Source organism: Oryzias latipes, chromosome 19 (assembly GCF_002234675.1).
Source record: "Oryzias latipes chromosome 19, ASM223467v1".
Classification (NCBI taxonomy): Eukaryota; Metazoa; Chordata; class Actinopteri; order Beloniformes; family Adrianichthyidae; genus Oryzias; species Oryzias latipes.
Genome location: NC_019877.2, coordinates 13,193,089 through 13,215,236, shown reverse-complemented (window position 1 = coordinate 13,215,236; position 22,148 = coordinate 13,193,089). Strand labels below are relative to the sequence as shown.

Genomic DNA, 22,148 nt, shown 5'->3' with positions numbered 1-22,148 from the left:
GTCACTGAAAAATCAAACTTTTTAGTTGTGCTCGTAATCATTGTTTAAATATTAGAAAAGGTTTGCATTAAAGGTGTACTAGGTTTAGAAATACTAATGACATTAGGTATAGATTTGATCTTCTTCTCACTCCCTTTCAGAATTGCTGTTTGTATATCTTTGTCTTACTTTGCTGCTCTACACACATTTTCACAAATCTGAAATCAATATTTTTGAACTGAACTGAAACTTTAATATCGAGTCTTTTTTGTATCAGCCATAAAAAACAAACTACGAAACCAAACTTAAGACATTTTAGTTATTTCAAACTCTGCATATTTTTTTACATTTTTCAACCAAATTGACTGTTTATTGTGAACCGTTTTGCTTATAGATTTAATATAAATCAAAATAATAAGATGAATGAATTCCAAATGTTTTCCAGAAGAGCAAAGTTTTGTAGAAATGATTAAAGCAGCATTTGGCTATTGAATGAACTTATTATTCTTTGAAACGCATTTTAAAACAGCTACAGGTGATGAAAGTGTGGTGTAAATATATCTTAACACAACTGATGTAAAAAAAATACCACACATTAAAGGCATGAAATTCTTGCAAAATAGCAATGAAAAAAATATATATATATATATTTAAAATAAAAAGAAAAAGTACCAAAGCCATATTTTAATTCATAATTAAAATTCAAATTAAATTTTATTTACAGAGCCCTTTTCCTGTTACTGAACACATCAAAACGCTTTACATAAAATAGATAAATTATCAATAACAATAATAACCATGATAAAATCTCCCCAACACACATTCTACAAAAACAAAAATGAAATTGCGTGTTTCTGTTCCGACTTTGGAGACCACATCAGACCTACACCAGAGGACCTGAGGGGTCAAACTAAAATTCATTCTGATACAAATGAAGGTCCAATTTCATTCTTTCCTTCTTTCCTGGTTAAAAGGCGTTCAGGGGAGTTTGAACAAGCTGCATCCAAGGGTTTTATCGAGAACTTTTGTTTTTTTAATTGTTTTATATTAACAGTTTAAATTCAATATACACAGTTCCTCTCAGGGTGCAAAACAGAAAAAAGTCTCTGCATTGAGGACGCTCGAGGAGGCAGTGGAGAGGAATGTCTTTAACAAGAAAATCGTTCTGCAGATCCAGACTGCAGACGTTTACAGGAATTAGTTGAGTTGGCAAAGAAAACCATCACCTGTTGGTGTGCATTTAAATACCTGTTGTAGCAGCTCAATTATACTGTTATATAGCATACATCTCCATATAATGATGAAACAAAAGTCACATCAGCTAAATACAATGCTCAGCATAAATAACCCCCCCTCCCCCCCACTACATTTGTTAGAAAACCTTTAGTGTCCTGCAGTGAAATACTACACAATACACCTACAGAGGTGGGCCATTGATTGCAAAAAAGATATGTCCATTTGTACACACAAAAAAGTGATTTTCCCATCAAATTTATTCAAAATGAGTACAGCCGTCACTGTCTTAGGAGAAAGGCCAAACTTAAGACTACAAAATTCTAATCATCAGGCATTCAACCACTGGCGAGTCTGATGATTCATTTAACCCTTGTGCTATCTTAAATGACCCCACCCTTACATTGACGTGTTCTCCCTACCATGACAAAGGAAACCAGTGAAGATCACAAATCATTGAAGAAAAAAGGTTCAGAGCACTGTCTAGTGGGTCTGGATGACCCAACTCCCAACGTTAAAGTGCCTAGGATAGCACAAGGGTTACAAGGTGTCCAGCACACAGGTGACTAGAAAAGGGCATTTCTGAACAAAGACACGCCCGTCCCATTTCATGCTGTCAGCAATGGCTCCCCATGGAAAAAACAAAATGTCACAAAATCTGAGAAAGGAAATCATTTCTTTGCTCAAAAAAAAGGTGAGGGCTACAAGAAAATCAGTAAAGGTTTACATGTCAGTCAAAAAACTATAGCAAAAGTGATGCAAAAATTGCAGAAAGATTGAAGTGCGACCATCTCCACGGAATCCAACATCCGGACAGGAGCGTCTTCTGATGAGAACGGTTGAAGAAATCGCCATGCAGCTTCACTGCAGTAAGCTACAGCAGTAGAAAGCCAAAGAGGAATGATTGTTTCCCGTGACACCATACAGCGCACACTCGTCCATGAAGGGAACCTCTCCTAAAAAAAAACACGCCTAGAATTTGCTAGGGTCCATGCTAATGAAGATGAAGACTACTGGGACTCTGGAGTGATGAGGCAAAGATCACCGTTTCTGGAACTAATGGTTTGAAAACTATATGGCGTCACAAATGTGAGGATTTAAAAGAAAAATGCTTGGGGCCTTCAGTGAAACATGGTGGTGGCAGTGTCCTCATGTGGGGCGGCATGAGTGCTGCTGGTGTGGGGGAGCTGCAGTTCATTGATGCTATCGTGAACTCAATGTACTGCTCGATACTGAAGGAGAGGAAGCTGCCATCGCTTCATGCACTTGGTCGTCGAGCACTTCTTCAACACGACGACGATCCAAAACACACTTCTAAAGCTGCTCGTGCATTTCTGAAGAAGAACAGGGGGAAGGTGATTGAAGGTGATCGAACACCTGTGGGGAATTCTGCAGAACGTGCTGAGCATCACTCTCCATCCAGCATCCAGGCTCCAAAAGAGGATCTTCTTGAAGAATGGAAAAAGATCGATGTTGCAGTATGTCACCAACTTCTTCATTCCATGCCTACAAGACTTGGTGCTATCCTTAAAACTCACGGTGCTCACACAAAATACTAGATGTAGTCGTTTTTGTTGCAAGGTGTATTCATTTTTGCTACAACCAATTTAAGTACAACTGAAGATTATTTGATCCAAGTTAGATCATTAAACCTTAATTTCATGTTATGGAGTTACAGAGTGTTCAATCCAACTAAACCTTGTGGAAAGTATGGAAATTCTTCTTTTGTTTATTGAGCTACTGATTAAATTAGCACTTTTTAAAGAGGTTGAACTCATTTATGCAGAGCCCTGTAAGTTTAGGCGACAGTGTGTTTCTTATATGAAGATGCTTTTCCCTTCTCAGTTTATTAGTTTTAATCAGGTTAGAAGCTAAAGTCGTCCAGCAGGGATGTGTGCTCCAAGGTTTCAACCTGCTCCCTTGTCAGTCTGTGTGTGTTTGTGTGTGCATTAGGTCCCACTTCTTCCAGAAACACTGCAACATCACTTTTCTATTCCCGGCGTTGGTTTCCACAGGCCCCGTCCTGCAGACATGATGTCATTCATCCCTCTAGCTCACATCCTGCTAGGCAGCGCTCCAGTTACAGACACACTGTACGACTGTGAGTCCGTGTGTACACACAACCCTGACAGCTTCGCATCCGGCTGCATGCTGAGCAAACCGCAGAGCTCTCCCCATCCTCATCTCTCAGACCAGCATCCCTCTGCCTGTCTAACCTTTCAAGGCCCATTAAGAAACACCCGACGACAGGCAGCCTCTGACAGCATGCCGTCGGTGAGCTCCAGGAGCCGTGCACTGTCACAACAAGCAAACATCTCTGTGTGCGCTCGGGAGCGGATCGGGTTTCTACCTTTGTACGGGTGGACCAAGCCCTCCAGCGTGGTGACCGAGTCGTCAGGCCGAAGCTGCAGGGAGACGTCCCCCACGGCCTCCACCAGATCGGAGAAGAAGTCTGCCACCTCGCTGCAGTTCTCCAGCAGGACGTACCGATCCTGTCTGTTGGTGAAGTACGAGTCGCTCAGATTGGCCCTGAAAAAGAGGAAATACAGAGAAAATGGAGGCCTCTATTTATTTATTTATTCAATTTCTACCGTTTTGTCCCTTTCGGGGTCACAGGGCTGCTGGAGCCTATCCCAGCCACTTGTGGGTGAAGGCAGGGGACACCCTGGACAGGTCGCCAGTCTGTCGCAGGGCCACAATCACACACCTAGGGACAATTTAGAGTAGCCAAATAACCTATGAAGCATGTTTTTGGACAGTGGGAGGAATCCGGAGACCCCGGAGAAAACCCACGCATGCACGGGGAGAACATGCAAACTCCACACAGAAAGGCCCCCCCATTGATGTTCTGTTGCAGGTCCCCCAGCCGGGACCTGACCTTCTTGCTGTGAGGCAAGTGCGCTAACCACTGCGCCACCTGCAGCCTGAGGCCTCTAAAGAGAAAGATATTTTTAGAATGGCTTCTGTAGTGGATTACATTCAAATTGTTTTAATTTTTGACCTACAATCATTTAACTATGCAAGTCTGGAGTTATGCTGACCAACCAGCTCTCGACTACATGACTAATGACCTTAGACTTCTGTTTCCGGTAACTCGAACTAAATTTGTTTCCCCGTTTTGTCATAACTTTTGTTGCCAAGAAGGAAAGGAATCGCATCATGTGAAAATGTTCCATCGTCGGATTGTTGTATTTAAGGCACATCCAAAGCCGTTTCTCTGAAGGCATAGATTCTGGTAAACAACCTGGAATCTGACTGAGAATTCTTAGGAGACGTCGTTTATCGGAAATTTACTTTACAAGCTCAATAGCTTTACTTTTGGAATAAACTGATCGAAAAGACTATGGAGCTTAATCAGAGTATTTATTTGTGCCACAAACCTGCAGCTTTCACGACGGACTCTTTATTACTTCGGTTTGAAAATCTTGCGTCCTCATTTCAGCATCAGACAGATTTAGTTCATTTCCACTTTAAATTTGATCTAAGTTTACATTTATTTTTCCTTTAAATTAAACAGAAAAGTAAATGTTGCTTTTTGTGTTTGGTTTATGTGTCTTATAATGTGATTTTATTCTGCAAGGTAATTATTTCTACTTCCACGAAAAGAAAAAAAACATTTTAATTCAAATTGATGTAATCATAACTATTTTTCAGCTCAAATCTGTGACCTCGGGGAGTAGCAACCAGATAACAAAAAAATTATCTTTATTTTTTTATTTGGTTTTCTGTCACAGTGACACACAGCTAGTCAGAACTCTGCGTACCCACTAATGATAACGCTGTCGTCAAAGAGGTAAACTTTGATATGCTGGACTCCGATGGTCTCGTTGAAGCGCTCTGGGACCAGCAGCCTCAGCAGGCCTCTCAGGTCGGGGGTGTGGTACAGAGACACCCGCATCTGCGACGTGAAGCGCTGCAGCAGAGGCAGCAGCATGGTCCTGGAGTTGATCTGACCTGCAAAGCAAAAAAAGTCAAACGTCAACTTTATTGTCGATTCTTCACACGTGCAAACCCAGGAGCAAGCACGGAGATGAGTGAAGACCAGCTCATTAAAAACAGGCGACTACCTCGTGACCCGCGGGTGTAGTCCAGCAATATGGAGACCTTTAGGCCAGGAGCGTGAGCGTTTTCCTTTGAGCGCTCCAGAGCTTCTTCTATGCAGTCCACCTAAACAGAGACAGAGCATTTTGTTCGTTAAACTGTCAGATTTATACAAAACAGTTAAAAATTATCTAAAAAGGAACTTGTGTCATTCACAGCCATGTTAAACGGTTCATTTAAACATGTGGGTGTGATAAAACAGAGTATTTCGTTATTCAAATCATTGTGAATCAGGAGCAGACGAAAAAATGGAGTTTAAAAAAGACCTTCTTTGTGGCTTGGAAAAGTTTTCATGAGCTGTCATCTGGCTCAGATCTGTTAGGTAATGTTAGGTTGGGGTTGTGAGGGGCTGTAAGATAGCAGAAGACAGTAAACAGATGGGTGATGGGAAGTGGGGACGGGCTTATTTCTTGTAAACAGTTCCATCCACGAGGCGAATTTCTAATCATCTCCAGGCTAATGTGCAGAAACTCTGGCCAAGAAAATGACAACACTTTGAAAGTAAAACAAAAGAAGAACGCAGTGGAACAATGTCCTGCTAGAACTGTAAAAACTGCTGCAATCTGACAAACACCTCAGGGTTTCCTCTATTTTGAATTAAGTATTTTAGTTTTAATCTCACGCTTTTTTATTCCTTCTTTTGTATTGTTTTCAGAAGTTCATCTTCAGGATCCAAAAAATATAAATATAAATATATATATATATATATATATATATATATATATATATATATATATATATATATATATATATATATATGTATATATATATATATATAGAAAAAAGAAAAAAAAGAAAAAGAATATATACATTTTTTTTACTTTTTTATTTTTTATTTCTGGTCCCACAGTGACACAGCACAGCTTGCATGTTTTTTCCAGCTCCACATTGAAACTTTCTGAGAAAGGAATCCCGGATAACTGATGGCAGTATTAATCAAATTCAAACAGATTTTATTTTTTTATTGTTTGTTTACCAGAGCTGGGAAAGCCCGACTCACTGGAGAGGGCAGCAGCTGTTCAGAGGGCACCGCTGCAGGTCTTTTATCAGGAAAAGCCGTCATTTATATCCCCTCTGACACGAAAGCGCCACCACCCGACTTCTCCCACAATGCACTTCTATGAAAGCAAAGCCCTGCTAAGATGTGTAAAAGCTTCTCCCATAAAAAGCTCTGCGGTTCCTCTCATTCCTCATACTTCTCGGATGATAACAGTTTTGTTAATGGGTAAAAAGCAGCAGTTTTCTAGGTCGACCTCCAAACATCGACCTCTAAATGATCCAAACACAAAAGTTGAATTTTGACTGAGGATGAGCCAAAAAGCTGCCAGTGACCAACGGAAAAATCCTGCAGATATGAAAGTTTTACATCCTAGAAGCTAAATAAAACTTTGACTGGTCTTAATTAATATTCTGAAAATCCTAAAATGATCTTACCTCAACATGCACACTAATAAAGTTTTATCGATCCATTACAGCAACTATTTCCCTGTTTTCCCCCATCTTAAACATTGCATAACTGACTCATAACTAAAACATTCTTATCATTCTATGTCAAGTCCTTCAAGGAAGTTGTGTCACCTAAGATTTAGCTGTTCAAACTTCACTTCAGGCTTCTCTCTCTGTGCCTGAAGTCATTACCCCAAACTCATCGAAACGTGGATTTAACAGTTTTGGTTTCATATTGTAATGCTTTAAGTTACTTTTATAACATTCACTTACAGATCATTGTATAATCCATCCAATAATGTCTAGTAAAGCACTTTAACTTGTTATTTTCTTTTGAAAATGTGTCTAATCTGGAGTAAACTGCCCACTGGGTATCAAATGTGATGCTGTAAATGTCAGGAGGAATTCTAACAGGGATGGACTTATTCATGAGAACAACAATGTCATTTAACAGCCAGAATCATTAAAAATCGTTAAAAAAAACGCAAAGAAAATCTCAGTGTTTGAGTTATTTGCAAAAGGGTTTTTCTTTTTTAACCAAAAATCCTGTCATTGATTTTTTTCATAATTTAGTCTAAATTTCATGACTAAAAAAAAAAGAGCTGCTAGTAAATCATCCAAGTCCAAAAATTTAAATCGAGAAAATATAATATTTTTACAAAAAACTAACGTTTGTTAGTGACTAACTTTGTGAGATGAAGTGAATTCTCCCACTGTGGTGGTTTTTTTTCTCCTTTCAGCCATTAATACCAACTCTGCTTAAGTCACTCACTAAAGCTTTCCAGGAACCAGTGAAACATCGAGTTTGATCTACGCTTCCTTAGTCATTGCTACGCGTGACTGACATCCTGGTATGAATTGTTCTACTGATACTACACCTCATTCTGAGAAAAACCATCTTTATTATACCTCACTTCATATGCTCTGCAGTTCTGAATGTTCCTACAGCTCATAGTGTGTTTGCAAACTTATGACTAATATGAAAGTGTTGGGGGGGGGGGGGTTTACATTGATGTTTACCTACTTTTATTTACTGTACTCGTGTTTCTAAGTTGCTTTAATTCTTTAAACTGTAAATGTTGTAAACTGACGGGAAGCCTTATCATAGATGTGTTGTCCAAGTCCCTTTTATGTTCTTTATGTTTTATGAGTGTTACAGAATAATCTGTGGGCGTCGTGCAGTCAAGTTAAACATGTAGATTCAATTATGAGATTACTGCCTTTTTCTGCAGCATCGGTTACGCAAATGCAGTTTTGTCCGGAAAACGGATTTGTCTTGATGTTTTTCCCCACTATAGGGCTCACTGGATTATAGGATTTTTTTTTAATTTATGTCTTTCAGGCACATCGAGGCGAGCGATAAGGTGCTTTAGCGAGACAAAAGAGTTGGAGATGATCCCATCAGTCAGACTCTAAACTGTGTTCGCAGTCATTCTACAACTTGTTTCTAACACGCTACACGTGTACCCACGTTAATGTGCAATACCTGTCACTCACAACATTGTTTGCAGCATGTAAAAAACATGTACCTCTCAAAATTGTTTCGTATCAGTTAATCTATAAATAAGGAGCTCCAGAATACAAGTTACGCGGTAGTTTTTGTAAAGATTTAAAGTGTATAGGTGCGCCTTATAGTGCAGAAAATACGGTACTGGAATTGCACCTGTGGTTGAGAACCAGAGTCCACAACCACTTTGGAACTAAACCCTTCGCCCATCTATTTGCACGCTCTCCCGCTAGCTCACAGGCCCTCACAACCCCAACCTAGTATTACAGATGCAACAAAATTGGCTAGCAATATTGGAGCTATCCAGCCGTACAGTTTTGAGCCAGATTCCAGCTGAGATGAGGAAAACAAAGGCGTACATGGATCTAGTCGACTACTAGTGGATGCATCGGATTAGAGTAGAGCAAGGAGATTTTGGCTCGCCATGTGTATTTTCTACATCACAAAGAAGCTTTTTTTCAAATTACTTTTTGTTTTCTTCTGCTCCTGATTGATAACGTATTGAAAAAAGAAATCGTCAGAAATGCAATTTTAAGCTCAATTTACTTAATATATGTCCTCCGTCATGAGAAAAAACCCACAAGAACATCTTAAAAACACCAAAAACACAATTTTCATTGGAGTGGGCCTTTAAAGAACCCAAAGCTTGTGTGTCCTTTTCATCATCTCCTGCTGCTTTGTTTCATAAGGAGAAAAAAAAGCTGAAATAAACAGCTGAATGAGCACTGGTCCAGACTGTGGTTAGCTTTGGTTTTATGTTGTTATACTTGCCTTTCCAAGCACTAGCAACAGCAAGTCGTCACATGCCAGCACTGGCCTCTCTGTAACCATAAAACCCTCTCATTTCAGGGTCAGTCTTTGTGCTTTTGGTTTCGTACACATTTTTTGTTCTCAAAAAACTGCCCTGTGGTCTTCTCAGGAAAGTGTGACTCATTTTTTTTTTTTTTTTGATCAGTTATTTCATTACAATGTTCTCACCTGCCCTGGACTAGAGGTGTTAGCGCTTTAAAGTTGCCAAAAAGGCAACTTTTCTTACCAGTTCCTGCTCCATCCGACCTGTTCCTAAATACAGCGATGCCATAACCACTCGCTTCTGCGCCGTTTTGATGTGTGCCTAAGGGGACGAGGGGAAAAGGAAGGCAAAAAATATTTAAAGTACCTGAGATGAGCATTAGGTTCAGAAATCTCATTTTCACATTTTACTTGATTTCTACTTCATGTGACCTTTGGTATAGATTTCGGTAAACTGTGTCTCCCAGGTGCTTCTTAAATAACATTTAAATGCAAATAAACTCTGATTTTTACATTTAAAATGAATCTCAAATTTTAAGGTTCAATACTTGAAAAGAACTAAGAGTTTTTCCTTTTACTTCAATATCACAACACAACATTTATATTGATAAAAAGCAGTGAAAGACACTTAAAGGATCAACTGGCACCTGTCAGTGACACGGACCTTCATGGCCTGGTAGAACTGGTCAGGGGAGGTCAGAATCTGGATGTGGGTCCCGGGGACTCGGAAGGCAGGCGCTTGCTCTGCCATCCATCCAAAGTGAGCGCAGAGGCCGTCAGTTCCCTGAGCTCCGGCTGACCCGGAGGGCCTGGAAACGCGGCGTGGAGCCGTGTCTGTCTCGGCGAGCAGAGGAGCCAGGAGCAGCACTGAAGACCTGCAGGAGAAAACGGAGGGAAACTTTCCATTTGTGTTCAAATGTTTTTCCAGCACATTAATACATGGCGTCGTCAGTTTGCTTTAGAAAAGTCTCTCTGTACCTCTCCAACACCTGGAATGACTGTCTTATAACGGAATGTTTTATTATATAAAACAGGATTATTTGTATCGTTCTTCTATTAGTTGCTTAGGACGTAGGTTGGCTGTGGTGCAGTGGTAGGGTGGTCGACCTCTGATCAAAAATATTGCAAGTTCGATTCCCACCTTGCCCGCCCATATGTCCTTGGGCAAGACACTGAACCCCGCCTTGCCTCCAGTTGGTGCCAGTGTTCGGCAGCGGAGCGCCATTAGTGTGTGAATTGGTTTGGGACTGTAAAGCTCTTTGGGCCTTCAAGGAAGGTAGAAAAGCGCTACACAAGTATACCGTACACGCCGTTTACAGGTCACCATCTTTGAGATCAGAGAGAATTATGAAGGTACTTTGTAAAAATGTCAAATCTAGTGATTTCAGGAATATGAACTAACAGCTCCAAAACCATTTGAAGACAAAAACTTGATTGGAAAATTTCCCTTTTTCATCTTCAAAGTAACTACAGACATTTTAGTCCTTTTCGTTTTATAGTTTGATTCAGATAATGCTTGAAACCCTTCCAAAGCAGATTATTAGATGTTCTTCTTTAACTCCATTTTCCTGTCAGTGCTGATAAGAATCATAAACTTATATCATCTCAAAGTTGTAAAAGCATTTTTTTAAGATGGAAACTTCCTTGTATCCTCTATAAAGACGAGTATATTCCACCAGAGTACATGTTTTTAGACAAACATCAAAAGAGGACTTAAAAAGCAGATTTTCAAATGTTGCCTCAGCCTGCAGTGACATATAATCCTGCAAGACGTTTAGCTGAAGCCGATTCTTAACTCTAAAAAAGTGTGTGAAACTTTGGTTTATTCAAAAACGTGTATTTAATCTAAGTGTTGAAACAGGATCGGCTACAAACTAACATCTAAGTCCAAAAGACAAAAATTAATTAATTAATTAAAAACACAATACAAACATCTAAAAAGAAAACACACTACTAACATACCAAGATGATCATACAAGTCTCTGGAAATCAACTAATTTATTATTCCAGTTTAAAGTGTTTTAAAGTCATGAGCCACATGACTTTAGCAGCTTAATTGCATGAATAGTTGAGCTGTTTACTTTGGCGCATGACTTGATCCCTCCTGATTTCAAACATACGATGTAATAACATCATCTGTCATTCCTGCTGCTCAAAACTGTCAGTAAAAGCTGACCCATCAAAAAAAAAAAAAAAAAACTCAGAATCCAATTCTTTTAACAGATTTATGAACACCTTGGGTTGTTAAAATACAAGGAAAGATGCTTCACTTTCAAAGTCTGGTTATAGCAGTTGATGAGGATGTAAACCCCCAAAAAAGTTCAGGTTAATCTAGATCTGAGTGGGAAAAAGAAGAAGGAACAAAAAGCACTTCTTTAAAACGAGCTAACTTAGCGACAACCTGCACCATCAAGTTCAACATGTATGACAAGGTTTTTCCAAAACTGCCATTAAAAGAGCTGGAAGCATGCCACAGTCACAAACAATATTGCATTGTAATTATTCCGTCATGCAAGAACCAAACAGGAGTGTCCATTTAACTTTAGCAACTCTGTTATCACTTTAATAGCAGTGATTAGAAGGAAGTGTTTTTGGTAATAAAGCAGACCAAAACATGACCAAAATAAAATATTATGGCGCCACCAATAAGATATGAAGATAAGTTTTATCTCAATAACCATAAAGTAAAAGGGGCTGTAGCCTGCAGGCAAAATGTCTTTGGTGGCATAGACATGCATGTGCTGAAGGACATAAATGGACTTATTTAAGAAATCTGTGAACATGTTTTACTAAAATGCTGTTTTGACACGTAAAAATTCCCTTCATTCAATGAGTATTAAGATAAACCTGACACATTTACATTTCAAATGGACTTTTTTGACTTTTTGACTTGTATGTGTGGCATTTTTCTTATGAAAGAGAACAAATGTCATAAGAAATCATTTCATTTTTGCATTTCTGAGTATTCCTCCTTCTAAATAGCTGTCGAACTGTGGCAAAGACGCTCAATTTGAATGAATGAGCTATTGTGATGTCACAGCGGCTCAAGAGTGAATGCACAAGCTCTCCGATCTGCCCCGTCCAGCGTGCACAAGCTCAGGTGTGAGAGCAGAGAAGATGGCACATCGCTGCAATGCCTGCACATTATTTTAAGTGCGTCCAAGCCTGGGTTTCGTTCTTAGACACTTTTTTTTTTTTTTAAATTAAACAAAGTTAAAGTCCCTAATGTATTCTGCATTTGTGTTCACTCAGGCTTACTGTCCCGCATTAACCAGAGAGGGGTTAAATAAAAACAAGAATAAAATCGGGGGACCTTTTTTTTTTATCAATTACCTCTATGAAAAAAAGAAAAATATCATGAAGTTCAGGAGACCCGAGCAGGCTGGATCCCCGTCCTGCCAGCTCACCCACCAGGATCGGTATAGTGATCGGGAACACTTGTATTTATATATTTAGGGCAGCTACTCTCTTTAGAGTCAGTGCGTAAAAGGCATGGTCAACAAATTGTTGTCCAATACAAATTCTCAAGTTTTAAACGTTTTTATGTACGAAATCACACAACTGGAACCTGTTATAGAAAAAAACCCACTAAAGCTCAACACTTTTATTTTCTTTGCAGTATACAAACATTGTCAAAAGGTCTTTAATGTTCAACTGCACTGTGACAGTTAACATAGTGACAGCCTCTAGGTTTCCTGGCTCCCGTCATATGACAGCAATTTAAAGCAGCTAAAGTGAAAAAGTTTGCTCCATCAAGCGAATTTAGTTAACTTTTGGATTATGGGGTTTCATTTTATTTTTGGTGAGGGGGAAAAAAGGATTTCTTGCTTCATTGCATCAACAGGACAATTTAGCTCATTTGCCTTGTATTTATCCAAAGTTAAACAGATTTTGTACCAATCTATTTAACTTTGGATAAATACAAGGCACATGAGCTCAAGTGTCCCGTTGAGAGACCAAAATAGGTTTAGAATAATTATTTTTTGTCCCGATCAGCAGCTAAGAAAATGGACACAAGCTTTAGTGTGGACAGAATTTATTTTTTCTATTTTGGGCAAACCAACTATAAATCAAGATAAAATCTTTTTGTATTTAAATCAGAATTTTATTTTTATTTTTACAATTAGGTTTCTTGGTGGTTTGATTTTATTTCTAGACTAGACAAAAAACGTGGAGAAAGTTAAGAAAACAGGAGAGGAGAAAAACAAACATAGAATGAAAGAAAGGATTAAAATAGTCAACAAAACCTGCTTGAAAATTAACATCATCAACATCAGAAAAAACTGTTAACATAAAGACTGTTTATTCTACGGAGCCCAGGATCTGACATGGGTAAAATAAATAAATAAATAAATAAATAAATAAATAAATAAATAAATAAATAAAGCGTTCCCACAAAATAACATTTCGTTCCCACGGAATAATTTATGCGTGGGAACGGAATAATATTCTGATATACATTTATCCTGTTGTCATTGAATGCACCACAGTTAGAGGGGCATATTGATTGGTTGAGATACATTATGGGATATGTGTGATGCATGATGGGATACGTAGCATGTAGCCTTCGGATGTTAAGCGACTGCTAACGAGTATGTTAATAAAAGACAAGTCCTGAATGTTATTATTCTAGGGCTGCACGATATGAGCAAAACTTGCGATATGCGATAATAGTGATCAATATTGCGATAACGATATAATTTGCGGTATATGAACAAATAGCAAAACAATCAAAAACATCATTACCATCTCATTGCAACGGTTTAAAAAAATGATACTCCAAATGACCCTTGTTGACGTAGGAGGCAAACATGTAACATAAAAGGGCTCATCTGATTGGTCAACATCGGAAAAGGTCCATCCAATTGGTCAAATGCATAAATGGATTTATTTGATCCATTAAATGCTTCAAGCTGCTATAGGATTGTTTTAGCACATTTAAGGTAACTATTTATTGCGATTTTTGCGATATGGATATTGCACTACTTGATATTGCGATAACGATAAATTTGCGGTATATTGTGCAGGCCTATATTATTCCTATTCGACCCTAAACTACAATATCAGCTGCTGTCTGTCTACCGGCCAGCCAGCTGCCCGAATGCCGGCATGACAAGCAACAGAGCTCCGCGGCGGGCCACAGCTCTTAGCACATAGCTCGAGCAAGTTTATGTCCGGAGAATCACTGCGGTATGGCGAAGCAACAAGCTAGGGTATCCTAAATATTTTATTATTCTTATTTTCATCTAGACAATAATAAGGATCATTCTTGTTTTTATTTTCCCCCTCTTGAACAAGTTTGGGTCACAGAGATACAGACGTAGCGCCGGAAAGCGGCTTTTTGCGGCAGGACGGAGGCCGTACCGGGATGTGAATGAACTCAGACATGGAGACATGGTTACCGATGCTTTTGTAGAGCTTTTTAAAATAAATTAATCTGATCTCTAAACACCCTCAGTGTCTTCCATGCAGTGTAATTAGACACACACAGACAGAAATGAAGGTATCTGCTGTAAATCCAAGTATCGCTAATATCTGTGTTTATGAATGACTGATCACGTGAATAATCATTTTGTTCGCACAAATTAATTATTTCAAGGGAACGTAATATTATTATGTGGGAATGGAATATTTATTATTTTACCCATGTCAGTTCCCAGGCTCAGTACTTTTCTGTGCACAATCACACATAACTAAACACTCAAATACCCAATTAAAAAACAAACAGGCACACACTTATCCAGACAGAAAACTATATATACAGTGCACACAAATACATAGATTTTCTTTTTTTAAATCCATCAGCCATTTCTACACGCGCGTTTGTGCTGATGTGAGCACAAAGGTGTGTTCAGGTGAGTGCGTGTTTGCAAGAATGATGTTACTAAATGTAGAAGAGCAGATAAGAGCAGAGTCTGAATTATCATTCTCTTCATTAAAAGATACAGACAATCCTGAATTAAAATAGAAACTCTCCTTTACTTTTTTTATAGTCCAAAATATAATAGAATAGAATAAATATAATAGTCAAGCAACCAGTTCTTTCAGCTTTGCTTAATTAAGCACAACTGAAGATGTACACTATACAATAGTAGTGATGCTGGGAATGGCCAAACTTCATTTCACCCAACTTAGTTCCGCCATGGAAATCTGCATCCAAAAAACATTCCATTGATTTAACGGAAACTAAGCAGCCTTTTCCTGCTTAATCAACACTGAAGGTCCGGTCTGAGCAGAGGAGAGAAACAGCAGAAAACAAAAGGAGTTTTGAACTACTGTAGCTCTCGAAGACGCCTTATCGTGTGGACAGCTGACCCCCCAGGTTAGTGGTGGGCTCACAGTAAGGGGAGGGGGATAATCCCGCGAGAGTTTACGGGTTATGACAGAAACTAAGTGTTCCAAAACGAAACTTAGGAACTTTTAATGAATTTTAGCACTGTTTGCAAAGTCTGGTGAGGTACAAATACTCTCAAACGACCTGTAAGTTAACATTAAAGCAGGTCAAGCGAGGGTCTCTACGTTTTATTTCCATCGGTCAAATCTGCAGTGGTTTTTCTAGAAGTGTGTCCGATAATGGACACAACACCAGCATTAGCTGAATGGTGCTATGACCGACAGGACGTGACAAAAAAGCTTTTGTCCGAGTTTGAGTTGTGCGCCTCTTACCCTCTTCGTCTGTCCCTTACGCGGAACAGCCGGTCGGACACGCGGGCAAAAGCTCCGGCCATAGCCGGAGAATAGACGGAGAGTACCAGCCTCCTCCAGGACATGGGAGCCGCCATAACTGTCGCGCTGCTTTATTTGAACATCTTTATTGACATCACGTTCCGTTAACAAAGACACAGAATTAAGAAGGCAGTGTTCACATCAACAATGATAATATTAAGAATGGGATTGAAGATTAAAAATAAAACATATAAACACATTTATCTAAATTATAATAAAACATTTCCGCCCACTTGACCTCTGTCCAATCATTAAGCAACAATCTCAAATTTAAACACAACAAAAAGATCTGCCAGAATTGCCTTGAGTTGGCTTCAGGAAAACAGCTGATCTCATTGAATCTATCATTAACCAAGCATTACTTTTTGTTAGTAAAGTGTATTTTTTTTATCCTTTTCATATTTTGTATTGTATAAAAATCAGTACACACTTCGTTGAGATGATGCAGTAATTGTAAATGTAAATAAGTAATTTTAGAATATTAAACTATTAAACAGTGGGGTGGTCCAATGGTGGTGTCCACCCTTGGGTTTTAGGGCCAGGTCATACCAAAGACTGTTTTGACTCTCAGGGGGTTAAAAAAAGAAAAGAAAAGTGTGGCTGTGACTCCAGCTGCTACCGCTAGAGATGGGTAAAACTTGGAGAACACTCAAATGTGTGACATCTAGTGGTATCTTAACTTTAAATTTAATAAAAATTAAAGACTAATTTTAGTAAATGAAAATATGTGCAATCGCTTCCATGACAAAACATTTTTAATTATTTTAGCTGTTGTTAAGGCTGATAGGTAAGCATGCTGCAAAGGTCTTTGCTTAAAAGACACAAGAAATTTCTTATAGCGTGTCAGCAATTTTCACAGCAAGCTTTTTAACTGATTGTATTTATCGTGTTAGCTTTTTTATGATTTGTTTGTAAAGCCAAATGAAGAAAAACTAGAAATTTGGAACTGGGATTGCAAAACAAGCAGAAATATGTCCATAGTATGAGCAATTTTTGATTCAAAGTTTGGATCAGTAAGACACGTTTTTTCTCCTGTGTACCATAGCTTCTCCAATGCAGATTTTTAATAATAGTTTAAAAAAATAGTGTTGGAAATATTGTTATCTTATAGGCTTCTTCAAATATTTACATATACACCTAAATTAAAGAAACGGACGAAAGAAATTTCGGGAATTGAACAAAAACCAACCAATTTAGGCACACACTTGCTATTTGTCTTGTGCATGCAGAATACTTACTTCTTTCGTGTTTTTGTTACACAATACAGAAATCATGAACACAACCACTTTTTCCTGCTGATTTGAACTCTTACTTTGCTGAAAAGTTGTAACTTTTTGTTGCTTAACAGTGCTGCTGACAGTGGTTGGGATGTTCCTTGACAGGATCTTATCTTCACACATTTACTGGCTTGTTGACTTCTAGATGTTAATCATTTGTGAATTTGTGGTGCAAATAAATCATTTTTTAAAAGTTGGTGGAAAAGGGTGATATAATGATGCTGGTAAATAAAGAAAAATAAAGAAAATATGTTGAGTGCATGTCTTTGTTGATCATATAACCCCTCCGTCACACACATCGATTAATAAGGAAATCTGTTTTCGAAACCTAAAAAGTTCATTTTGTTCATGGATTTTTCTTTTGTTATTAAAAAGTATTCTAACAAAATTATTTGTATCTGACCTCAAAATATTGAGAAAATCCTAGTCTATATTACAATAAAGAAACATGAACTGATGTGCTCCCTTAACAAAAAGTACTACACCTGAAGTTATTTATATTAGGTACACTTGAGTATAAGTATACAAAGTATACTACAGATCATGTACATGTAGCTTAGGAAGCAGACTTCCTGAATACTTCTTTCGAATAAATTGGAACATTTTAAGTTTATAATATAGAGATACTATAAGAAAAGTAAATTTCAAGTGTACAGCCCCATTTTCAGTGTATAATTTGTATACTTTTAGTGGTCTTAAATAGACAACTTGTTCCAAAGATTTTAGTTAATTAAAAGCTTCAACATAACTTTTGCAATAAAAAGAAAAAAAGGATAAGTTAAGCATTTTACGTCATTTCTTTCCCTGAAATTGTTTTTTCTCTTCTTGTATTATTTGAATAACAAGATAAAAGAGACAGAAGAAGCTCCTAGCTCAATAATGTTTGCTTTAAATGTGGCATAAATAATCAAAGGGCATCACATTGTGAGTGTCCAGGAGGCAGTGTGTGATTGTGTTGCATTAAAACGGTAATAAAATGATATATTCTTTTATTGCGCCGTGCCCGGAGCTTTTAACTTTTTCACCTTGTCGAGAAGGGAACCCGCCAGTACCAGGAAACGGCGAGGCAAAGGTCACGCTTATTATTTATTGGCAATCTGCCACTGCGGAGCGCGGGCACGAGTGCACGGGCACGAGCGTGCGTGCGTTTACTGGAAGCACCTCTGAACGGAGGGGGGCGGAGCCTTACGAACATCGAGGCTTCACTCACTGAACTGCCTCCAGTAACCTTCCAACACACACACACACATACATACACACACACAGAGAACCGGAGGGTGTCCGGCAGATATCACTGCTGCTGCCACATTCCTCCGCTCGGAAAAAAGAACCCCACAGACTTTTTGGATACTCTTATTTTTTTCTTTTGGATTTTAATGCCTGACTTAATCACTCAGCTAGCACTACTTTCGGGTAGTTCGCCTTTCTTCTGCGGCGACGAGGGGCTGCGGTACGGCGCTGAACGAATCCGGACGGTAAGTTAGGGAAAGACCTCCAAGGAGGAGAGGGAGCCTGGAAAAAAAATGTCCGACTTGTTTGACGTTAGATGCTGTCCGGTAAGGTTTTGGGCTGAAAGAGAGCAGAAGACGTCATTTCGAGATTGTTTGGCTTTATTTCGGGGTGTTGAGTTGTCCACCGGCGGTGAATGTGAACCGTTATGGCGCCTCCTGCTCCCACAGGCTGCCCTGCACCGTCCCGCGAGGCAGGCTTAAATTCCCGTAGCCCGCGTGCAAGGGATTCCTGGCACGACAGGATCCTATCACGCGCGCATGGAACCGAACACGTTTTGAGAAAATATATGCATGATTAATTAATTAAAAATATAATATATCTTTTTTTATTTTAAATTGCAGCGTCATTGTTTAAAAAAATTAGTATTATTTATTTTTATTTTTTTAACAATGACCCTGATTCAGAAATCCCTTGTTGCGGCTCACCGATCGAAGACAATTGAAAGCAATCAGGATCCAGTTGCTGTCTTGGCTGCACGACAAGAGCAGCAGATTCAGCAAACAAGCAAGCAGAGGATTCATCTGAACTAAATATAACCTGCAGCTGGTTGCCCAGTCCTGCCATCTGCATTTGTCTCAGTCGTGATAAGTGCATTGTAGAGGGGTAAACTGAGAGCGCCACAGTGGCAAAGTGGTCATTTGTTCGTGCCACTGCTTAAGGAGGATACGTTTTCAGTGATATTCTTTTCATGTCTTTTGGCTAAAAAAAGGTACTAAATTAGTGCTCCATCCCTTCTTCTTCTTCCTCTCCTGCAGCTGGGTTTAGGTGTTCTCTCACAGCCCCTCTCTGGATGCATCAAACTCCCCCTCCCCGGGGCCCTGGACCCGGTGCGTGACCCCCACGCTCTCGCCCGCTCCCCTCCCAGTCTCTTCTCCCTCTGCTTCAAGATCCCCGCCTCCTGCCCACCCCGAAGCGCCCGCTCCCGGCCCCCTGCCTCTCGACCGTTTGGCGGAGGCAGGGGGCAATGGCGCCATGGTAGCTCTCAGTGGACGCGACCTTCTCACTATGAGCGCCGCCTCCGCTTCGGAGGACAAGGTTCAGGGGTCAAACCTTACCCCCCATCACTTCAAGCCCTTCGGCTCACATGAACACTACAAACAGGTGAGTCTTGTCTGGCGTTTTCTGAGATGTTTCTGCAAATCAAAACAATCACGCTTTATACTCGTTACAGGTGATGTGTGCTTTCCATAAGCTTCAGGAGAGTGGCTTTTACTGGGGGGCTCTTGGGGGCCGAGAAGCCAGCTCGCTGTTGCGGTCGGAACCCCCTGGAACCTTCCTGATCCGGGACTCGTCGGATCATCACTACTTCTTCACGCTGTCTGTGAAGACCACCCTGGGAACAAGGAACCTGCGCATTCACAGCAGCGAGGGCGGCTTCTTCCTTCAACCGGACCCTCAGAGCACCCAAAGGATCCCGCGCTTTGACTGCGTGCTGAAACTCATTGCACATTTCATGGGGAAAGGGACGGACGCTGGAGGTCCCCGAGACGAGGCGAGTGGAGGCGCTTCGGAGGAGACGGTGACAAAGAAGAGGGGACAAAACGTGTATTTGATTCACACTGCGGGAGAGAAGATCCCGCTGGAGTTACATCGCCCCCTCTGCACCTCTCTGTCGACTCTGCAGCACATGTGCAGGAGGACGCTAAACGACAGAGGCCTGGTGGGGACAGGGACTGAGGACATCCCCAGCACGCTCAGAGACTTCCTAAAGGCGTACGATGCTCCAATTTGACTGACAGGAACTACGGATGAAATGTCTGACAGACAGCACAGAACAGCCGCCGCCAACATTCAGTAGAATTTCGGCGCCATTACTGACTGACCAAACTGAGCCTGAGATACTAAAGTAAGGCCAGTTTTTCTTAGTGGCCAGATTCAGCCAATGGCAGATCTTTGTAATGAACGGCATAAACTTTCTACCTAGAGTCGTGGAGAAGGAGTGCGATTTGGGTAACTGGTTGGTCTCTCTTCAGTTCTGCCTTTGGAAAAACGAACACGAGTGGCAGATGAAGGCCAGAAGGCCATCGTTTGTCTCGCTCAGACGCAGAGCAATGCCTCGTAGAAGATTAACCCCGATTGGTCGATGTAAACCGCAAAGTCGATTCACCGCCAGATCCCAGCGGGTTTCGCAGGTTCAAAAGACCTTGCCTCTGTAATATTCGCAACGCGTCCAAGAGAAAAGATGCTGAGAGGGAGGTGAATCAAAGAGGAGTCAAAGGAGATGGAGGGGGCAAAAAGAAAAATCCTAAATATGGAACACGACCCACATTATTTGTTTGGGGATGAATGTTTTAGTGTTGTGGTGAGGGCACAAACTTCCATTGTTGTTTCTTACAAATGTTGCCACATTTGTGGGAAGTACCATGCGCACTAATCACACTCAAACATGCAGGTACAGGTTATTTATGAAGGTTTTGTAAGAGTGAGACAAAAAAAAAAAACATTATTACCAAGCATTTTTCTCCTTTTCCGCTTTTATTTTGTTCCCTTTTTTACCAATAATCCTTATTTTTGATGCTTTGACAGAAAACAGACTACTGTCGCCGAGACAAAAGCTTGTTACTGGCATAAAAGCTTTGGGTGGGACTAAACAAAGAAGCAGAACTTTATTTTTGTCCTGACTGGGTGGAAAAATGTCAGCGACACCGTAAAGCTCACTGGGAATTGACAACGATCCCAGAGATACGAGAGAGTTGGCTTAGGGGGTAAGAAGGAGAAGAAGGAGAAGGAGGAGAATGGCAAGCGGGAAAGAGATTAGAAAAGGGAAATTGAAGAGGATGGAGAAGCAGGGTGGTGGAGAAGGGGAGGAGACATACCGGTATACAGCCTAACAAAAACACTGATGGGATTGAGGATAAGAGTTCAACGGGGACGCTGCTCCTGTAAACAAAACGCGATGAAAGAAAAGTCTCCGTTTAGTCTCAATTGTGCCTCTTAGGCTTTCTCAGGTGTACAGCTTTTTCTTCGCTCATGTCTTTGTTCTCACTCTTCCAGCTGAGCTTTGTAGAAAAATGTGGGCTTGCTTTTGACCCCATTTGTTTTGGTCTTGTTTTTCTCTGAGAAGGAGACAAGTGTTGGTTTTGCCTCCATGAAAGAAAAAAGGCACAAAAGTTCCCCAAAGAATCCAAATCTGACCTAAATGTTTAGATTTTTTTCCCCCCAGAGAAATAGACAAATATTGGCTGCATGACAAAAAAAAGGCCAAAATTCCCCCCCCTCAGAAAAGTTATATGGTAAATTATTAACCCAAATGTGTCCTAAAAGTTTAGTCTTTTCTATTTGCCCTCCTCTCAACCTACCTTAGATCCAGAAAGAAGAACATTTTCTGTGCCTTTTTATTGTTTTTTAACCTTTTTTTTTAAGCAGGCGCATTAAATCACAGGACAGATCTGGGTTTTAACTCTTCAAAGTAGTTTTTTTTTTATATACTTACATGTGCTGCAGCAGTGGACCATGTGTAGATAAATCATTTGTCTTTTATAAAGACTCTTGCTATAAACGCTGGCCACTAGTCTGGCAACAACAAAAAAGAAAAAAAAAACACAAACTGTAACATCTGAAATGACAAAACATTA

At 39.9% G+C, this 22,148-nt stretch overlaps 2 protein-coding genes across 5 annotated transcripts in view; one reads left to right on the top strand and one right to left on the bottom strand.

Moving 5' to 3' along the window:
- pgs1 (phosphatidylglycerophosphate synthase 1) overlaps positions 1 to 15,879 on the bottom strand; it is a 22,007-nt gene extending 6,128 nt beyond the window's left edge. The window contains exons 1-6 of one of the 2 annotated variants that reach the window (XM_011488310.3): positions 15,725 to 15,879; positions 9,723 to 9,933; positions 9,303 to 9,380; positions 5,280 to 5,379; positions 4,977 to 5,166; positions 3,563 to 3,741 (exon numbers count right to left, since the gene is read on the bottom strand). In XM_011488310.3, coding sequence (XP_011486612.1) covers positions 3,563 to 3,741; positions 4,977 to 5,166; positions 5,280 to 5,379; positions 9,303 to 9,380; positions 9,723 to 9,933; positions 15,725 to 15,840 — 874 coding nt within the window. In that variant the 5' untranslated portion in view covers positions 15,841 to 15,879. The remainder of the gene's footprint in view (positions 1 to 3,562; positions 3,742 to 4,976; positions 5,167 to 5,279; positions 5,380 to 9,302; positions 9,381 to 9,722; positions 9,934 to 15,724) is intronic. The other variant, XM_004080470.3, reaches the window with a different exon arrangement.
- On the top strand, positions 15,282 to 22,148 carry socs3 (suppressor of cytokine signaling 3). 3 transcript variants are annotated; one of them, XM_023949086.1, is made up of 3 exons: positions 15,282 to 15,380; positions 19,329 to 19,674; positions 19,745 to 22,148. In XM_023949086.1, the coding sequence occupies exons 2-3, from the start codon at positions 19,546 to 19,548 to the stop codon at positions 20,303 to 20,305; spliced, it is 690 nt and encodes a 229-aa protein (XP_023804854.1). In that variant the 5' UTR covers positions 15,282 to 15,380; positions 19,329 to 19,545; the 3' UTR covers positions 20,306 to 22,148. The 3 variants fall into 3 exon arrangements, with proteins under 3 accessions (XP_023804854.1, XP_023804853.1, NP_001265742.1); XM_023949085.1 differs by lacking the exon at positions 15,282 to 15,380 and adding an exon at positions 18,278 to 18,536; NM_001278813.1 differs by lacking the exon at positions 15,282 to 15,380 and having other exon boundaries at positions 19,321 to 19,608; positions 19,745 to 20,652.

Bases quoted from the DNA above. Each gene is read 5' to 3' on its own strand.
- socs3 (XM_023949086.1), top strand. From the start codon at position 19,546: ATGGTAGCTCTCAGTGGACGCGACCTTCTCACTATGAGCGCCGCCTCC. The intron at 19,675-19,744 runs GTGAGTCTTGTC...TACTCGTTACAG, and splicing joins CACATGAACACTACAAACAG to GTGATGTGTGCTTTCCATAA.